Source organism: Oryza brachyantha, chromosome 1 (genome assembly GCF_000231095.2).
Source record: "Oryza brachyantha chromosome 1, ObraRS2, whole genome shotgun sequence".
Classification (NCBI taxonomy): Eukaryota; Viridiplantae; Streptophyta; class Magnoliopsida; order Poales; family Poaceae; genus Oryza; species Oryza brachyantha.
Window position 1 is genome coordinate 13874849 of NC_023163.2, and position 15466 is coordinate 13890314.

General features: G+C 38.5%; 2 protein-coding genes and 1 non-coding gene across 4 annotated transcripts; 2 read left to right on the forward strand and 1 right to left on the reverse strand.

The window, feature by feature from the left end:
- The first annotated feature begins 1684 nt into the window (after positions 1–1684).
- Positions 1685–2563, forward strand: LOC102718310. Its single transcript, XM_006644171.2, has 2 exons — positions 1685–1919; positions 2005–2563. Exons 1-2 carry the CDS (start codon positions 1754–1756, stop codon positions 2100–2102), a joined length of 264 nt encoding a protein of 87 aa, XP_006644234.1. The 5' UTR covers positions 1685–1753; the 3' UTR covers positions 2103–2563.
- A 306-nt stretch (positions 2564–2869) lies between these two features.
- LOC121053353 lies at positions 2870–2969 on the forward strand. The gene has a single exon (XR_005811036.1). It is a non-coding gene; the product is annotated as a U6 spliceosomal RNA (small nuclear RNA).
- Positions 2970–3513: 544 nt separating this feature from the next.
- On the reverse strand, positions 3514–14941 carry LOC102718593 (putative disease resistance protein RGA3). Of its 2 annotated transcripts, none has more exons than XM_006644173.3 (4): positions 14490–14941; positions 5271–7712; positions 3991–4623; positions 3514–3910 (listed from the first exon to the last, which is right to left on the reverse strand). In XM_006644173.3, the coding sequence occupies exons 1-4, from the start codon at positions 14844–14846 to the stop codon at positions 3878–3880; spliced, it is 3465 nt and encodes a 1154-aa protein (XP_006644236.1). In that variant the 5' UTR covers positions 14847–14941; the 3' UTR covers positions 3514–3877. The 2 variants fall into 2 exon arrangements, with proteins under 2 accessions (XP_006644236.1, XP_006644235.1); XM_006644172.3 differs by having other exon boundaries at positions 3514–3919; positions 14490–14940.
- Positions 14942–15466: the final 525 nt, after the last annotated feature.

Sequence of the window (15466 nt, forward strand, 5' to 3'; positions counted from 1 at the left end):
TTTCTAAGTACTATATCAGGGACGATGGTCAATGCAAACTCACTGGTTGAGGGTAGCGCAACATGAATGACGTCGCTCGTTATGCTCAATTGATGAAACATGCATGTCAAATTAGATTTAAATCCAAAACATATATAACACATGCTCTCAAATATTTATGTCTTTTATTAGTGTTAAATGATATATATACCGATAATGAGACATCTTCTCATCAAACACAAGTTACCTGCTGTCGGTAGGTACTCGTAGTGACTTGAGATATGTCCGCTGGTCAAGCCTTAGTTGCTGTTCATATGGATAGGGCGTGCACGTCTTTAATTATTTATAAAGAAAGTACAGTGAACCCGATCTAAAGCCCAAAAAAGGACTTGCACGTATAGCAGGTCACGCTGGATAGTGAACTTAGCAGTATTTTTTTTTTTTTTTGCGTATTAGAAGTTCTTTTACATAGTGGAGATGATTTACACATCTCTTGCCTTGGTCGTTGAACAGAAAAAGACAATCGGTTGGACAAATACTCCCTCCAGTTTATTCTATGTTGACTTTTGGATTTTACGTTTGACATTCGTATTATTTAAATTTTTTGTTCAATCTTGTAAAATTATAGATCACACTTGAAGTGACAATATTGTAAAATTGCAAGTCACACCTGAAGTGCCTATAGAAATAAATTAAATTTTTGAATAATACAAATATTTAAACATAGACCTAACAATCAACCGTGTCAACTGAAAAATGTGGAGTATAATTTGAGATCAATAATGTCAGAATGACGAGGACAAGGAAAAAAATCGATTCACATTCGCCTCGCACTCACATATGTTAGGAGTGAGGGCCAATGCAAAATTATATCTTAGTATATATAACTTGATGCAATAAGTTGACGGCTCATGGCTGAGTTCTTATATAGGCGAAAAAGACATAAGGTACGTACCATTGCAGTTTTTCGCGCAACAAGCGAGCATTCATCCCTAGGTGGATGTATTTTTTAAGAGTTTTTTTTTTTGCTTTTTCGAAATAATGGAGCACTGATTTTTGTCATGTGTATATAAGAAACTGCTGCTCCCTCCATTTCATACCGTATATCTTTTTTACTATGGCTAGATCAATCCATTCATTAAGATATTATATACATATATATCCATGTAAATCTAGCCGCTGCAAGAAAATATTATTTTATGAAACGGAGATAATACTCTATTTATTCTTTTATATGACTTTGTTGACTTTTGAATATACGTTTGACCGTTTGTCTTATTCAAAAAATTTATCCAAATATAGAAAATTATAATCATACTTAAAGTTTCTATAGTAATAAATCATATTATAAAAAATAATTAATAATTATATAATTTTTTTAATAAAACAAATGGTCACAAAGGTCAACAGCGTCATGTGAAAAAAAAAAGAGGGAGCAGCAGCAGATAAACCCATCTTCGCATGTGATCGCTAAGCAGTAGGGTACGTACCAACAACGCTACAAGATATCGATTCCTGCATTGCACACACACCCCTTCTGCAACGATTATCGCCTAACTCAGCCGAACCCGTTTCATCTCCTACGTAGCAAGCTAGCTAGTCGCGTGCATGAACACCAGAGAGCGCGCACACACACACACCATCGTACTGTACAGTTTCTGTCCTTGCAATTAATCCACGACTATTTATATGGTGAGTTGGTGAAAGCTAGCTCTATTACTTCACTTCACTTGTATCCACCAAGGATCGAAGAAGGTGCAGAGATCGAAGGAACATGGCGTCGAGAGCAACAATGGCAGCTCTGCTTCTGCTCGCGCTGGTGGCTGCAGAGGGCCACGCCGTGCCGCTCAGGAGAGGCCTGAGCCTGGGCTGGATGACGGGAATGAAGGGAGGGCCCCCCACTGGCACGCAGCCATCCTCCATCCATCCTGCTGCACCTGGTAATGAATCGATCTCTCCATGCATACTCACAGTCTGTTTCTGCAAAGATAACTGAAGATTCATCCGGTTGCATGTGGGGATCAGGAGAAGGGGGGAGGCGGTTGAGCAGCGAAGAGGAAGGGGAGTTCATCCACACACTGCCGGCCTTCAGGCGACCGCCTATCCCGCCGTCCAACCATTAATCTCAGCGGCATTTCCAATCGATTCTAAACATCTCGTGCTAAACAATCGGTGAATGAATGCCATGCGTATTGATATAGTAGTAATTAATCGTGCATATTGATCTGAGAAATAAATTATCAGAAGATTGCTCTGTACTGCATTTCGTGCTAAAGAATCGGTGAATGAATGGGGGTACAAAATATAGGAACCTTTGGAAAGTAGGAGGAACAAGGGAGAGTAGCTTGGAGTTGGGAACATGAAAATCAAACGGAACCTTTACTCCGATTGCTTAGTTATAAGATCATTTAGAGTGGCCACCATGTATCTATTTCTTCAAGAGGAAAATCTTCAAGTGCCACGCTTAAGGGACTAAGGGAGTGGTTGAACGGAACAAAAAAGAGACAATGCATGCTTCAAAACAGTCTGATATGCACGGTGTACTGAAATGCTGATACAAGAAAATTGAATAACCTTTGCAAAATGCTGAGATGAGCATACCCTACTTGTTATAGGTGTTAAGAGACCTCCCATATAAGGATATTGCAATAGCATCCAATACAACTCTCAAATGTTTTGGCGGTGAAATTTGGAGGAGGATACAAACTCGAGAAAGTTGTACATATAAACTATGAAGGTGGGGCGGGCGGTAGGGAAAATTACCAAGGGCTCCATTGGTAAATGTGAAAAATATGCCACACAATGTATTAGAAAAATAAAGATAATTTGTAACTCAAAATTTTACTTCCTTCTCTTAGTGACTTAAATGTCAATGCTAAAAAAATAATGAGTCTCCTCGGAGACATCCGATAAAATTAGAACGATACAAAGATTACCATAGCCACTGTGCAAAGATGACACGCACAAATCAAGAAATGGTCCTAAAAATAATGATTAAAAAAATCAAAAAATCAAAATTAAGTTTTAAGATATTAATTTTGGTAGCCGAATATACGTTTTACGGCGCGCAGAACCAGGAGACCACCACCACTCGTCATTCTCACCAGTTGCTTTTCTTTCTTTTTCTTATCTTATTACTACTCCGTATATGGAGGACGTTGTTTATTTTTTTGGTATAAGTTGAACATTCGTCTTATTAAAAACTTATTTAATTATCATTTATTTTATTGTTATTATAATTATTATCAAAGGTACATTAATTATAACTTAAATATTTACATATTTGTACACACTTTTAATAAAATGAATGGTAAAACATTAATGATGTTATCTATTAAAATAGGGAGGGAGGAAGTAGTTGAATTGGCCCATGTGCACGTAACTAAGCAAGCCCATTTCAGGACCCTAACAAACGAGCAGCTGCCTAATCTTATAGAAGCCATAAGCTAAACTTTCCGAAAACTGTGAAAGAGGCATCATTCTTAAATACACAGTATACTCACTCTTGTTTAAATATGTGAACACCATGTTGCACGTATTAATATAATTTTAACTATCAGAAAGTCACTTTGCAAGACTAAAACTATAGTCTGCACAGTCTTATGAAAATGCAATTAAATTTTAAAACCGTTACTCCATTTCACCATATTTGCATTATTATGATAAATTATGCAGCTTCCATTCCAACTAAGTTATGGTTAAAATTTGAGTTGAACTTGACGCAAACCCTGTAATATGTTTTCAGACAACCCTCTTACAGGTTACAATACATTGCCTTGAGCCCTCGTAGATCAATATCTGTACCAACACAAGATTCGCTCTATCAGAATGGATACCCACCCATCCAACATTCCTGGAGAAGTTTGGTCATAACGAAATACAGTGAATTACAAAAGTATCACAGCTTCCCAACTGAATCCTCTGGATTTTCCTGGATGTCCTAATCAGGAATCAAAATATCAGAGGGGAATTAACATCAGAGAATGAATAGAATATCAGAACATTAGTTACCTTGTACTCTATGCCATTCCACTCGCACCACTTCTTTAGCCTGGGACAACAACAGATTAGGGCTGTTTCAGGAACAACTCGCACAAAGTCCTGCAGTTGAAGTAGAGGGCAATGAAAAAGTTTCAAGCTTTCAATGTCTGTGTAATAGCCTAACCATCCAATGTACATTAATCCTCGGCAGTCAGATATCTCAAGCTCCCTCAGAATCGTCGGGTCATTCATGCCTAAGTGGAGAGAGAGAAGCTGATGGCACCCACGAATTACTAGAGATGACAACCGTTTTGGAAATTCTGTTTCTGTTGGTAGCTCGAGCAAAGGACAGTCAACCAAAACCAATCGTCGAAGGTCATCGAGTTTGTGCAAGCCAACCAGTGATTGAAGCTTAGTACAGCTCCAGATCTCTAGTCTTGAAAGGGTTTGAAGACCCATGTGGAACTGAAGGACACCAGAGAATGTGGAACAACTTAAGTGCAAGAACCGCAAATTAGATGGTAGCCATTTCTCGGTCGAGGAAAGCATTGTTGGGTCCATCTCTGAGCACTGCTGGATCGTCAGATGTTCAACGGTACTGAAATTCTCAACGCCATAGTCTGTGATCAACCGTACATCCGAAATCTGCATCTTCCTAGTTACCTATTAAAGAAGAGACAACTATCTGTCAAAATTGACCCCAAATGTATCCTCAATTTTGACAACAATTTAATGGTCTGGTTAATAATAGTATCAGAACTAAAATTCAAAAAAAATAATAGTATCAGAACTCAGAACCACATGGATTCCATTGCATAAAAAACCGTATAGGTTGATGTATCGCTACAGTTGCAATACCAAATTGGCTGCTAGTCAAGGAATCAGGTAAGTTTCATGCTGGTTAGTTATTACAAATATTATTCATATTACCGAATTATGGTATTCACTATGAAGTAAACTGATTTGCACATGTCTTAACTGTTATGCAAATAATAAGGGTCTCAAGCAGATGGAGAGTAGATATATTAATTTACAATGGAACCATCATTCCACTTGCAGCTCATATTTGGTAGCAGAAATACATCAATAAATTAATTAGATAAGGAAGCACACGTAATTCCTCACCCAATGCATTGGTATACATGGAAAATACTAGTCTATTTTGCACTTTACTTAAAGTAGAACATGCACTTTGCACCCTCGAAACTAGAAGGGCCTGTATTTACTGAAACATGTACTCGTGTGGGAAATGAGGAAATACAAGGCGTTGTTACCAAAATGATTGTACTATTATAGACAACTGTACATACCTGAAAATAGTTGAACTCATGTTTCTCGCACCACTGCTTCAGTTTAGGGCAGTCAGCAATAAATGCATTGTGAGGCTTACACAGCATATTTTCTGAAGGGGGAATGAGGAGCCGAGGACAACGGGCAATATACAAGCTGATGAGATAAGAAAGGTTTTGTAGTCCCACCAAAGTACTCAGGTACGTACAATCTCTGATATCAATAGTTTGGAGCTTTGACGGTATATTACCTACTGAAAATGGCAGAATTGTGAGGGCACAATTGCTTATTACCAGCTTTCTAAGGGAAACAAAACAAGGAACTGTTCTGAGTTTAACGCAGTTTCTGATTGTAAGTCTCTGCAATTTCGGGCAATCTGAATGCTGTATTCCATACCAATCCTCTAGTTTGCACAATTTTATGAGTTCTAACTCCTCTAAGGATGGAAATGTTGCTTCTGGGTGCCTTGTTATACTGTTAATTCTTCTGTACTTAAAAGATGCATTATCCAAAATCCTGATGTTTGGTATTTCAATGAGTTGAAGACGCTGTAACTTGATGAGGCTTCCTACATGTAAGGGTAAGTATGTGATATTACTGCATCGCTTCAGACATACTGTGTCCAACATATCAAGCTTGCAAATTTGATCCAAAGATCCATCCAAAAACTCGAAATATACATGAAGACTTCTAAGGCTGACAAGATTGTGAAAGTTTGTTGCCCTCAATGTTCTTAAATTGGAAATCACCAATGTCTCCAGGCTGTAAAGACGAGACACGGATTCAGGCAGTTCTTGCAGATAGCAATTTAGAGAGAGATAACGCAGGTGCTTCAAATTGCCAATTGAACCTATCATATTGGTAACATCCTGGTTTGAATTCAGTACCAACGCCCTGAGATATACAAAACTGGATAATTCATTGAAGCTAGCAGAGAAACAACAGTTTAATACCAATGTCTGCAGAGACCTTGGTTCATGAAAGGAAAGTGTTCTACTAGCTTGTGATGCATGAAGTTGGTGAAGTTCATTTGGCAAATTACATAGTGTGTGAAATACTGCCGTACAGCGTTCTCTGCTAGTAAATGACTTTGCAAGATCAAAAATAGCATCATGCAACTTAAAACGCTGGATTGACTCTGATGACTGCTCCAGATAAGTTTCAATCAGCGATTGCTTCATATCAATGTACTTTCTTAGATGAAAATTACCAACGTGCTCAGAGATAAATGATTTGGTGGGATCCATCCAAGGTACAAATTGCAGGGGCGATCTGTAACTCTTTAGCCCAATATTGCGAGGTCTCTCAATATTCTCATATAAACTCTCAATCACTGATCTTCCTAGTAACTCATCAAAATAATGTGCTTCGCACAGCAATTGCCCTGATGAAGTTTCAATCAATGATCTTTCATACAGCTCATTAAAATACTCGTTGCCAACCTCCTGGCGTGTTTTACCACTTTTGGAGTCAACATAACCTTGAGCTATCCACAGGTCAATGATTTCATCTTTTGTAAAGCCCAAATATGTAGGATACAATGAACAGAGTAGGAAACAAGGTTTTAGCCGTGTTGGCAACCGGTAATAACTCAATCTAAGAGCTGGGAAGATATTATCCTTGTCATCTAATTCCCAAAGCTCGCTCTCCAATATTTCCATCCAGGTATATTCATCTCTTTTAGAGCGTAAAAGGCAGCCTACTGACTTCACTGCTAGTGGTAAACCACCGCACTTCTGCAGAATTTTCCTGCCAATCTGAGCTAAACTTGATTTTTCATTAACACATTGCATCCCAAAAGCATAATACTGAAACAATTGCCAGGAATCATCATTAGGAATGGCACCAAGGTTAAACGGCTTCATTGTTTCAACAAGATGTGCCACCTCCTTACTCCTAGTTGTTACCAAAATTGTGACTGTTTGAGCATACCTGAGTGGATAAATTAAATCATGCCAGGAACTTTCACATTCGTTCCATACATCGTCAAGCACAAAAAACAATTTCTTCCCAACTAATTCTTTGAGAAGGACCTCATGAATTAGGCTTAGCTGTGTGAAGCCACAGTTTCTCTTGGTCAATGACTCTGTTATTGCGGTCATCAGCCTAAGGACATCAAATGTTGGGGAGACATGAATCCAACCACTATGATCAAAATGCTTTCTAACACGGCCATCATTATACACCATCTGTGCTACCGTGGTCTTTCCAATACCACCCATTCCGACAATTGGCAAAACAACAATTCCAGGATTCATGCTTTGGGATAACATTGATTCTACAATATTCTCCTTCTCATCAATCCTACCAAAAACAAGGGATTCATCTAGAAGGTGGGTAGTTGGCTTTGAATTCAACCGGTCACTCCTGTCTGCTAGTTTCTCGGCATCTTCAGATCTGAGCTGGAGAGCAGCTCGATCTCTGAATATCTCCTCAAATCGGTTTGCTATGTCATTAATTGTCTGCCAATTTATGGCTGAAAAGGTGAGTAAGAGTACAAAGACACAGGAAAAGGATTCATTATCACTATAAATATTAAAGTTATAATATTCTATTTTGTTAAAGAATTATGGTAGTTACATGCATATTAGAATATAATTGATTTGTTTACAGTCCAAGTGGCTTCTTCATAATTGTGTTGTACATGCGCGTTCGGACTGATCAACCGATCGAGTATCCGTCTACAAGCAAGTGTACAATGTCTCAATATTTAGCTGCCACACTGTATTGTTCCCTCAGACTGTAGTGTGCTGGGGTCATCTTTAAGGTTGTAAAAAGATAAAGCCAAATGGCATATCTACAAACGGAAAATATTTTTTGGATAAAAACTTTTATATACGTGTTTATAGCGATCTAAAAGTTAAAGCTGAAAAATAAATTTCGATGAAAAAACCTCAAAATCAACTCTGAATTTAAGGTCGTAAAATTCAAATTTTGGATAATAAGTATAACCCAGAGCTAAAAGATGAGGGCACATAAGCTGATGCATCGACTAGAAGCTGCCATTGTGTTGTCTCGGCAGGCCATAGCGTCGTCGCTCTCATCACCTTCATTGCCAATTTGCCATTTCAATTGATATCCCAATCGTCCACACTTATCATCAGCCATCACTTTTTTGTCTACTTTGAGTACCGCTACCATATCTTCTTCAAGGTGCCACTGTTGCACTTCGCCAGTGGTCTAGTTGACCCTCCATTGGCTGCTATTCTAATCATTGGTTCAGCTACCATCTCCTGTTGGTTGGATTTATCGGTTTAGCTGATTTTTAGGAGAGATATAACCACCTAATATCTATCCGTAATCTAAATTCGTAACCCTAATGGCTGTTTACCATGATTGGTGGATAACATGCCAGAATTAGATAAGGAAAAGCCCCCGAGGCCCACTAGTGCGCTACATACAAAGATGAACCTATGGGGACGCTCGTGTTGTTTTTAACACGATTAAATTCGTAGCTAATCTCTCCCGATCAGAGAAAGCATTGGAAGTGTTTCGTGTGGCGATTCTAGGGCGGTGTTGCTAAGACCCGAAGGTCAGGAATTCAGAACAGATCACCGACGGTCTGATCTCGCCAGCGACAAAGAAGAGAAGGAATAAATCAAGGAAAGAAGAGAAGACAGACAAATGGCTTCGTCTTCAGGTCCAATATTTAATTTCCACATCAAAAATTAACTGGTGATCATGCATAGATTAGGTTTAAATTCGTAATCTTTTTTAGAGATGTAATAAATTATCCAACATTATGGTATCAGATGATCCTAATCATATATGGTCCCATTAATTAATCTAAGGTTTAGTATCTGATTGCTGCGAATTCAATAAACAATTTTTATGCATGTTCTTCTGTTAGACTGAATTAGGGTTCATCCTTACTGTGTAGTGCAGTAGCGTGTTTTATTGTTCGAATTCTGTCTAATAGATGGAATTTACAACATTCAATCAATCAATAAAACGCTAGATAAAAAATCCCCAAATTTCAATCAACAAAAACTATTCACTCTGGCCGGAATTTTTTTTTCCGGATTCAAGAATTTACCGGATTGGTAGTAGCAGTCGTCGTCGCCGTCGCGTGGGCTTCGGCCACTGCTCGCCGTCGCCGCCGCCGCTGCGGTTAGCGCGCCGGGAATCGGCTGCCGTCGCCGCCACTGCGCCGTGAGGGTTTTGCCCGTGCGCGCGCGGCTGCCGCCGCGGCTGCGCCGTCCGGACTGTGCCCTTGCACGTGCGCGAGCACGCGACCGCCTCTGCTCTCCTCGGCCGCGCCGGCTCCGCCGCGCGCGCCGACGGGAAGGAAGCCGCCGGCTTGGGCGCCGCCACTGGGCGCGCACGCCCCCCAAGCCGGCGAGTTGAGTGCCGCGCACACTCCTCGCCGGACCGCCGCGCCGCTGACATCCCGGCCGCCGGGTGCTCGCCGCCCGCCGCCGGAGAGGAATCAAGAGAGGAGAGAGAAGGGGGAAACCGTCAAATGGGGCTAAGGATAGTGTTTTGGTAGCCGTGGTGATTTGATTCATGCCGCACCAATCCCAGTCGTCCGATCGGATCGGACGGCCAAGATGAATCAGTTCAAATCTCCTGGTCCGCCTCGGCTAGTTCGGCCGTCTCGGCTGGCTGGGCCGGCGCCCACTACGCGCGCAGGCCGCTTAACGGGCCGCCGACGTTAACGGGCCGGGCCGGCTCGGTAATAACATGGGCTCAAAGTTATTTAAATTAGAATATATTGTTTTCAGTTTTTTTTAAAGAAATTTCCTTATTTTTTTGCCCGACGGCTTGCTCGCGTCGTTTAAACAGGCCGGCCCATTAGCGGAACGGCTCGGTAATAAGATGGGACAACTTTTATTTAAATTAAAAATAAATGGTTTAAATCGCTTTTATTTTAATAAATCAGTTTCTATCTTTTTTGGGCCATTTAAATTTACTGAAAAAATAATAAAAATATATGTTTATCATTCAAAAAAAATTAATTCTAGTTCAATGGAACCAACGAGAAGTTTGCTAGAAAGAATTCACTAGTTTATATTCTTTGTGGGCCATCTAAAATTACTAAAAATTACATTTGATCATTGAGAAAATTATTTCTATTCAAATGGAAACAGTGGGAAGTTTGCTAGAAAGAATTCATAATGTGAAATTATTTATTGACAAACGTTATTTATGGTTTCACGTTAATTTAAATATGATTAATTTTTCTTTGACTAGTTCTCCCCACGGTGATGTAATTAAGGATTTATTTTAATATTTTATAAATATTTTCTACCCAATGGTGACTAGATTTGGAGAAGATATATATATATATATATATATTATGCAAGAATAATACGTGCACCCTCCTTAGTATAAGCTCGACACCCTATCCCTTCCAAGGCCTTAGAAGACCCATTCCACCTCCCACCCTTCTCCCATGGCCCAAAAAACCACCTCACCTTATTTAAAGGTTGGTCAAAGGGTTAACCCCGTGGGTCAATCCCTTTATGGGTTTTTTCTCATGTCTATTTAAGCTCACTTCTCGCTTCACAAGAATTATGCAGTAACACAACGACAAAAATATAGTAACACAATAACTAATTTACAGTAACAACGTCGAAACATACCCATTAGGGATCTACTTTTTTAAAACATTTTTTTCAAACAACATGGTACAAAAGTTCTAAAAAATAATATATAAGGTGAGAGACAAAGTTGTTTAAAGTTCGAAATCTTAAGAAATATCTATAAGTGCAGTAACGATGTGCCACCTATGTAGTAATAACGCTATGTTGCTATAAAATATGTGTATTGTTACTACACAATTGTAATAACATCGTGATAGAAGTGCAGTAACATCGCGATATACGTGCAGTAACATATGTGTTGCACAATTGTAGTAACGTCGTGATAGAAATACAGTAACATCACGATAGAACGTACAATAATATCATGACTGTATATTGTTGCTACAGTACAACTAATGCATATGAGAGAGCTAAAATATTGTATTCCCAATCTTTAGATAACAATATCTCATATGTTTTATATTATTTTCAAAACTGTTTTCACCACATTGGTTAAAAAAATATGATTTAAAAAATTAGATCTGTTATAACTATATTTTGACGTTGTTACTGTATTTTATAAGGCATGTTAGTGTATTTTTGCTTGTGTGTTACTGCACTTTTCAGATAGACGGGAGTTCACAAAGATGGGATATCGAGTAAGGTCAAAGGACGAGTTTGACCGGCGGGAGAGGGCTTTGACCAGGTTAGAAGAGAGGGTTTGGGCCTTTGAAAGGGGGTGGGAAAAGGTTTGGGCCTTATGAGGGGATGGGGGTATAGAATAACTTATTATAAGGGGAAGCACATATTAGTTTTGCTATATATATATATATTTGATCAAAGAAAAGGGGCAAGTCACACCACCCTCTGAAATAAGGAGGGAATATGCTCAACCAAGCCCTCAAGCTTCAGCTATGCCGAAATTTAAGAATTCTCACTGCACCTTTTGTGTCATTGGCATACGGACTGTCCTCATTCAAGGACTGGTTGGCTAGAAAAGTTATAAATAAGATTAATAAAATATTTAATGTTAATGAAACCCTGTTTATTGAGTTTTTCCGTAGTTCTGGATGGGTTGACTCAAGTGTCACTATGCACATTACTAATTTATTACAGCGATTTAATGGCGTTCAGACGCTAAGAAAGGGGGAGCGAACCCTAAGAGTGGCTCATGGAGCGAAGATTGGAGTGAAGGTTGTTGGAGCCTTCGCGATCAAACTCCCCACAGCTATAAATTAATGCTTAATAATTTTTAGTTGCTACTTCCGTTAAAAGAAATCTTATTTCAGTTAGAGCCCTAGAAGAATCGAGATATGACTATATTTTTCCAAAGAGAACTTGTTACATTAAGCATCTTAATAAAGTTATTAGTCTTGCGTTCGTGCGAGACAAACTCTACTTGCTATCTTTGGATGATATTGTGATGAATGTAGTAAATGTTTGCAATGGTAAAACTGAGACTTCATTGAAATTTTGGCAATATCGCTTATGCCACATTTCTAGGGGAGAATAGAACGTCTCATCAAAGAAGAATTATTACTCCCCTTAGATTTTTGTGACGCTAATCATTGCATAGACTGCGTTAAAGGAAAATTTGCTAAATCAATTAAGAAAGGAGTCACTAGGAGCACAAGCCCACTAAAATAATTCACACTGATATTTGTGGACTATTCCTCGTGATATCTATAGATGGGTTTTGATTCATTCAACATATTTATGGATGATTATTCTTGTTATGGATACATTTACCCCATAAGCGATCGTTCCTAATCTCTTGAAAAATTTAAAATATTTAAAGCTAAAATTGAGAACCAACACAATGCGAAAATTAAAATTATGAAATCAGACTGTGGTGGTGAATACTATGGGAAACATGCTCCGCTTGGGCAAATACCTAGTCCATTTGCTCAATATCTTCCGATACATGGGATAATAACTCAATATTCCATGCTTGGAGAGCCTCAACAAAATGGAGTGGTAGAAAGACTCAATCGCACACTCATGGAGATGGCGCGGAGCATGCTTAGTCACTTCATCTTATCAAATAAATTATGGATCGAGGCATTAAAAACAACTGCTTATGTATTAAAAAGAGTTCCAAGCAAGTTGGTGCTGAAAACTCCGTAAGAATTATGAATCGGGAGAAAACTGACATTAAATTATTTAAAAGTGTGAGGATGCCTTCCAGAAGCTAAATTATTTAATCCCCAATTAAAGAAATTAGACCTAAGACTGTGAGCTATCATTTTATCGGTTATCCATTGCATTCTTAGGGATATCGATTTTATTGCCCAGACCACATGTTGTCTTCTTGGAAAATTATGAAACAGGGAGCTCACGGGAAAGGAGAATTAATCTTGAGAAAATTCGGGTGAGTGTATCTTCTCCTCCAGAAATCCAAGAGACTAATATCCCTTTATTCAAAATGTATCACAAATTGTAGTTCCAATTGTTGACGGGCTACTGCCGAGAAAAATATTGAAACTCATGAAAATAATGAACCTCAACAGAGTCCCGTGAAACATGATGAAGAAGAAATTCCGCAACCAAATTCTCAACCGTATGTGGTTAATAGTGAAAAATCAAGAATCAATAGGATCAGAACGAAACATGAGATCTGCCGTCCCTTATTATTATGAAATTTACATGGGTGAAGATATTGGGAAGTGAGATGACCCCACCTCATTTAAAGAAGCCATAAGAGTCAAATTTCATCCAAATGGATTCAAGCCATGGAAGATGAATTTAAATCAGTGAACCAAAATAAAGTGTGGGATCTAGTAGAAATTCCTAGCGGAGTAAAAACTGTAGGCTATAAATGGGTCTACAAAACTAAATTAGACTCCAAAGGAAATAAAGGAAATATTAAACGATTCAAAGCAAGGCTTATGGCGAATGGTTTTTCGTAGAGAGAAGGAATTGATTATAATGAAACTTTTTCTCCGGTCTCTAAGAAAGACTCATTCAGAATTATTATGGCGCTAGTAGCACATTATGATTTAGAAACCCATCAAATGGATGTGAAAACAACATTTCTAAATGAGACTTAAATGAAAATGTTTACATGGCTTAACCAGAAGGTTTTGTTAGGGAAAGAAAGGCAAATGTTAGGGAAACAACATTTCCAAAATGTTTATATGCGAACTTAAAAAATCCATCTTAAACAAGCGTCAAGGCAATGGAACCTTAAATTCAATGAACTTACTAAGAAATTCAGATTTAAGGAAAATAAGGTGGACAACTGTATTTATACCAAAATTAAAGGTAGAAAATTCATTATACTAGTATTCTATGTAGAAGACATTTTATTAGCAAGTAGTGATAAGAATTTACTGTGAGAAGCCAAGGAAATTTTGTTATAGAAATTTGATATGAAAGATCTCGGTGATGCATCGTATGTCTTGGGCATCTTAGAAATTATATATTTCCAGAGTGTTGGCTAAATTTTTATTATAAATTTTTCATTACATGGAAGTACCAAAGTTTTACATTTGAAAATATGATACTCCGCAAGGATGGTAAAATTGTTCATTGTTTTCAGGAAAGGTAACCCTGTAAAATGGATGAATGAATTAAGAGCATGACAAGATCAATGTCCGTTATTATTCTAGGGAGATTTATGATTAGTACGTAGTAGCATTTTATTTTGGCAAAAACTTAAAAACGTGCTATAAAACAATTATGCAGCAATCATTCAATCGTTGATACTCGTACCTCATTAATACTATCATCATCTTCTTGATCATAGTCGATGTGCTTCCGCTTGCGTGGATAATCAGCTTGGCGCTCTTGCACTTTGCACCGCAGCAGCTCATACCGGTAATCTTCAAGGACATCCTTAGCATCATGCGCTAACTCCTTGAGCTCCTTAAGCCACAACTTAGCATAGTTGTCCTGGACCTCTTGTTCCTCGGCATCATCTACTGTAGCCTGGATGCGTGACAGCAGTCGTTCGAGACGTTGCAGATCTGCAGATGCAGTAGGAGGATGCAAAGCCGATGGCCGGCTTCGAAGAATTGCCAACAGGCTGCTAGCTGATGAAAGAAGAGATGGCACTAATCCAATCGCCATAATTAGGAGGATCACCTCTTCCTCAGTAAACAGATATCAATTTTGTTCAGGCTCCTTGCCTTGGGTTTTTTGGTCCAAGTCTTCCAAGTCAATGAAGCAGGTAGCCCTCAAGTGACCTTTAATTCTTATCCAGTTACAACTCAGCTGATGGCAACTCGGCAGCTTCCTCAGATGATGGCAACACTGCAAATTGGCGTAGCCTAAGAATTTACAAACAAGTGGCAAAGTTAGTCAAGCTAATTGGGTGAGCATCAATATGACCTCAAGATAGAAAGACTGTTGTTACATATATCATCCGAATTTTAATACGTAATGTATTTGTATTATGATATCAGTCTTGCAAAAAAAAAATTGTCCTCTGTATTAGGATTCTTAGAGTTTGCTAATAAGATTTGTAGTTTTTTCCTATAGGACACTTCTATTTTCTCTTTATATATCTCTCGTAAAGTATACAGGGAGGATGCGACGGTCTGTTGTGTTTTCCTACGTTGTAATTAATCATCTCCTGACAGTGGTTATTGCGCAGATCGACATGACGACGTCAATAGTTTTTTCTTGTAAAGGTTTTCATGTAAAAATTCGTTGTCTCCTGTGTGTATCTTCTTTCTTAAAAAAATCAT

Coding starts and splice junctions, on each gene's coding strand:
- LOC102718593 (XM_006644172.3), bottom strand. CDS start 14,846: ATGGCGATTGGATTAGTGCCATCTCTTCTTTCATCAGCTAGCAGCCTG. Junction 7,713..14,489: donor ATGATGATAGTATTAATGAG/GTACGAGTATCA, acceptor ATAAATTGGCAG/ACAATTAATGACATAGCAAA. Junction 3,920..3,990: donor GGAATGGCATAGAGTACAAG/GTAACTAATGTT, acceptor ATTCCTGATTAG/GACATCCAGGAAAATCCAGA.
- LOC102718310 (XM_006644171.2), top strand. CDS start 1,754: ATGGCGTCGAGAGCAACAATGGCAGCTCTGCTTCTGCTCGCGCTGGTG. Junction 1,920..2,004: donor CATCCATCCTGCTGCACCTG/GTAATGAATCGA, acceptor TGTGGGGATCAG/GAGAAGGGGGGAGGCGGTTG.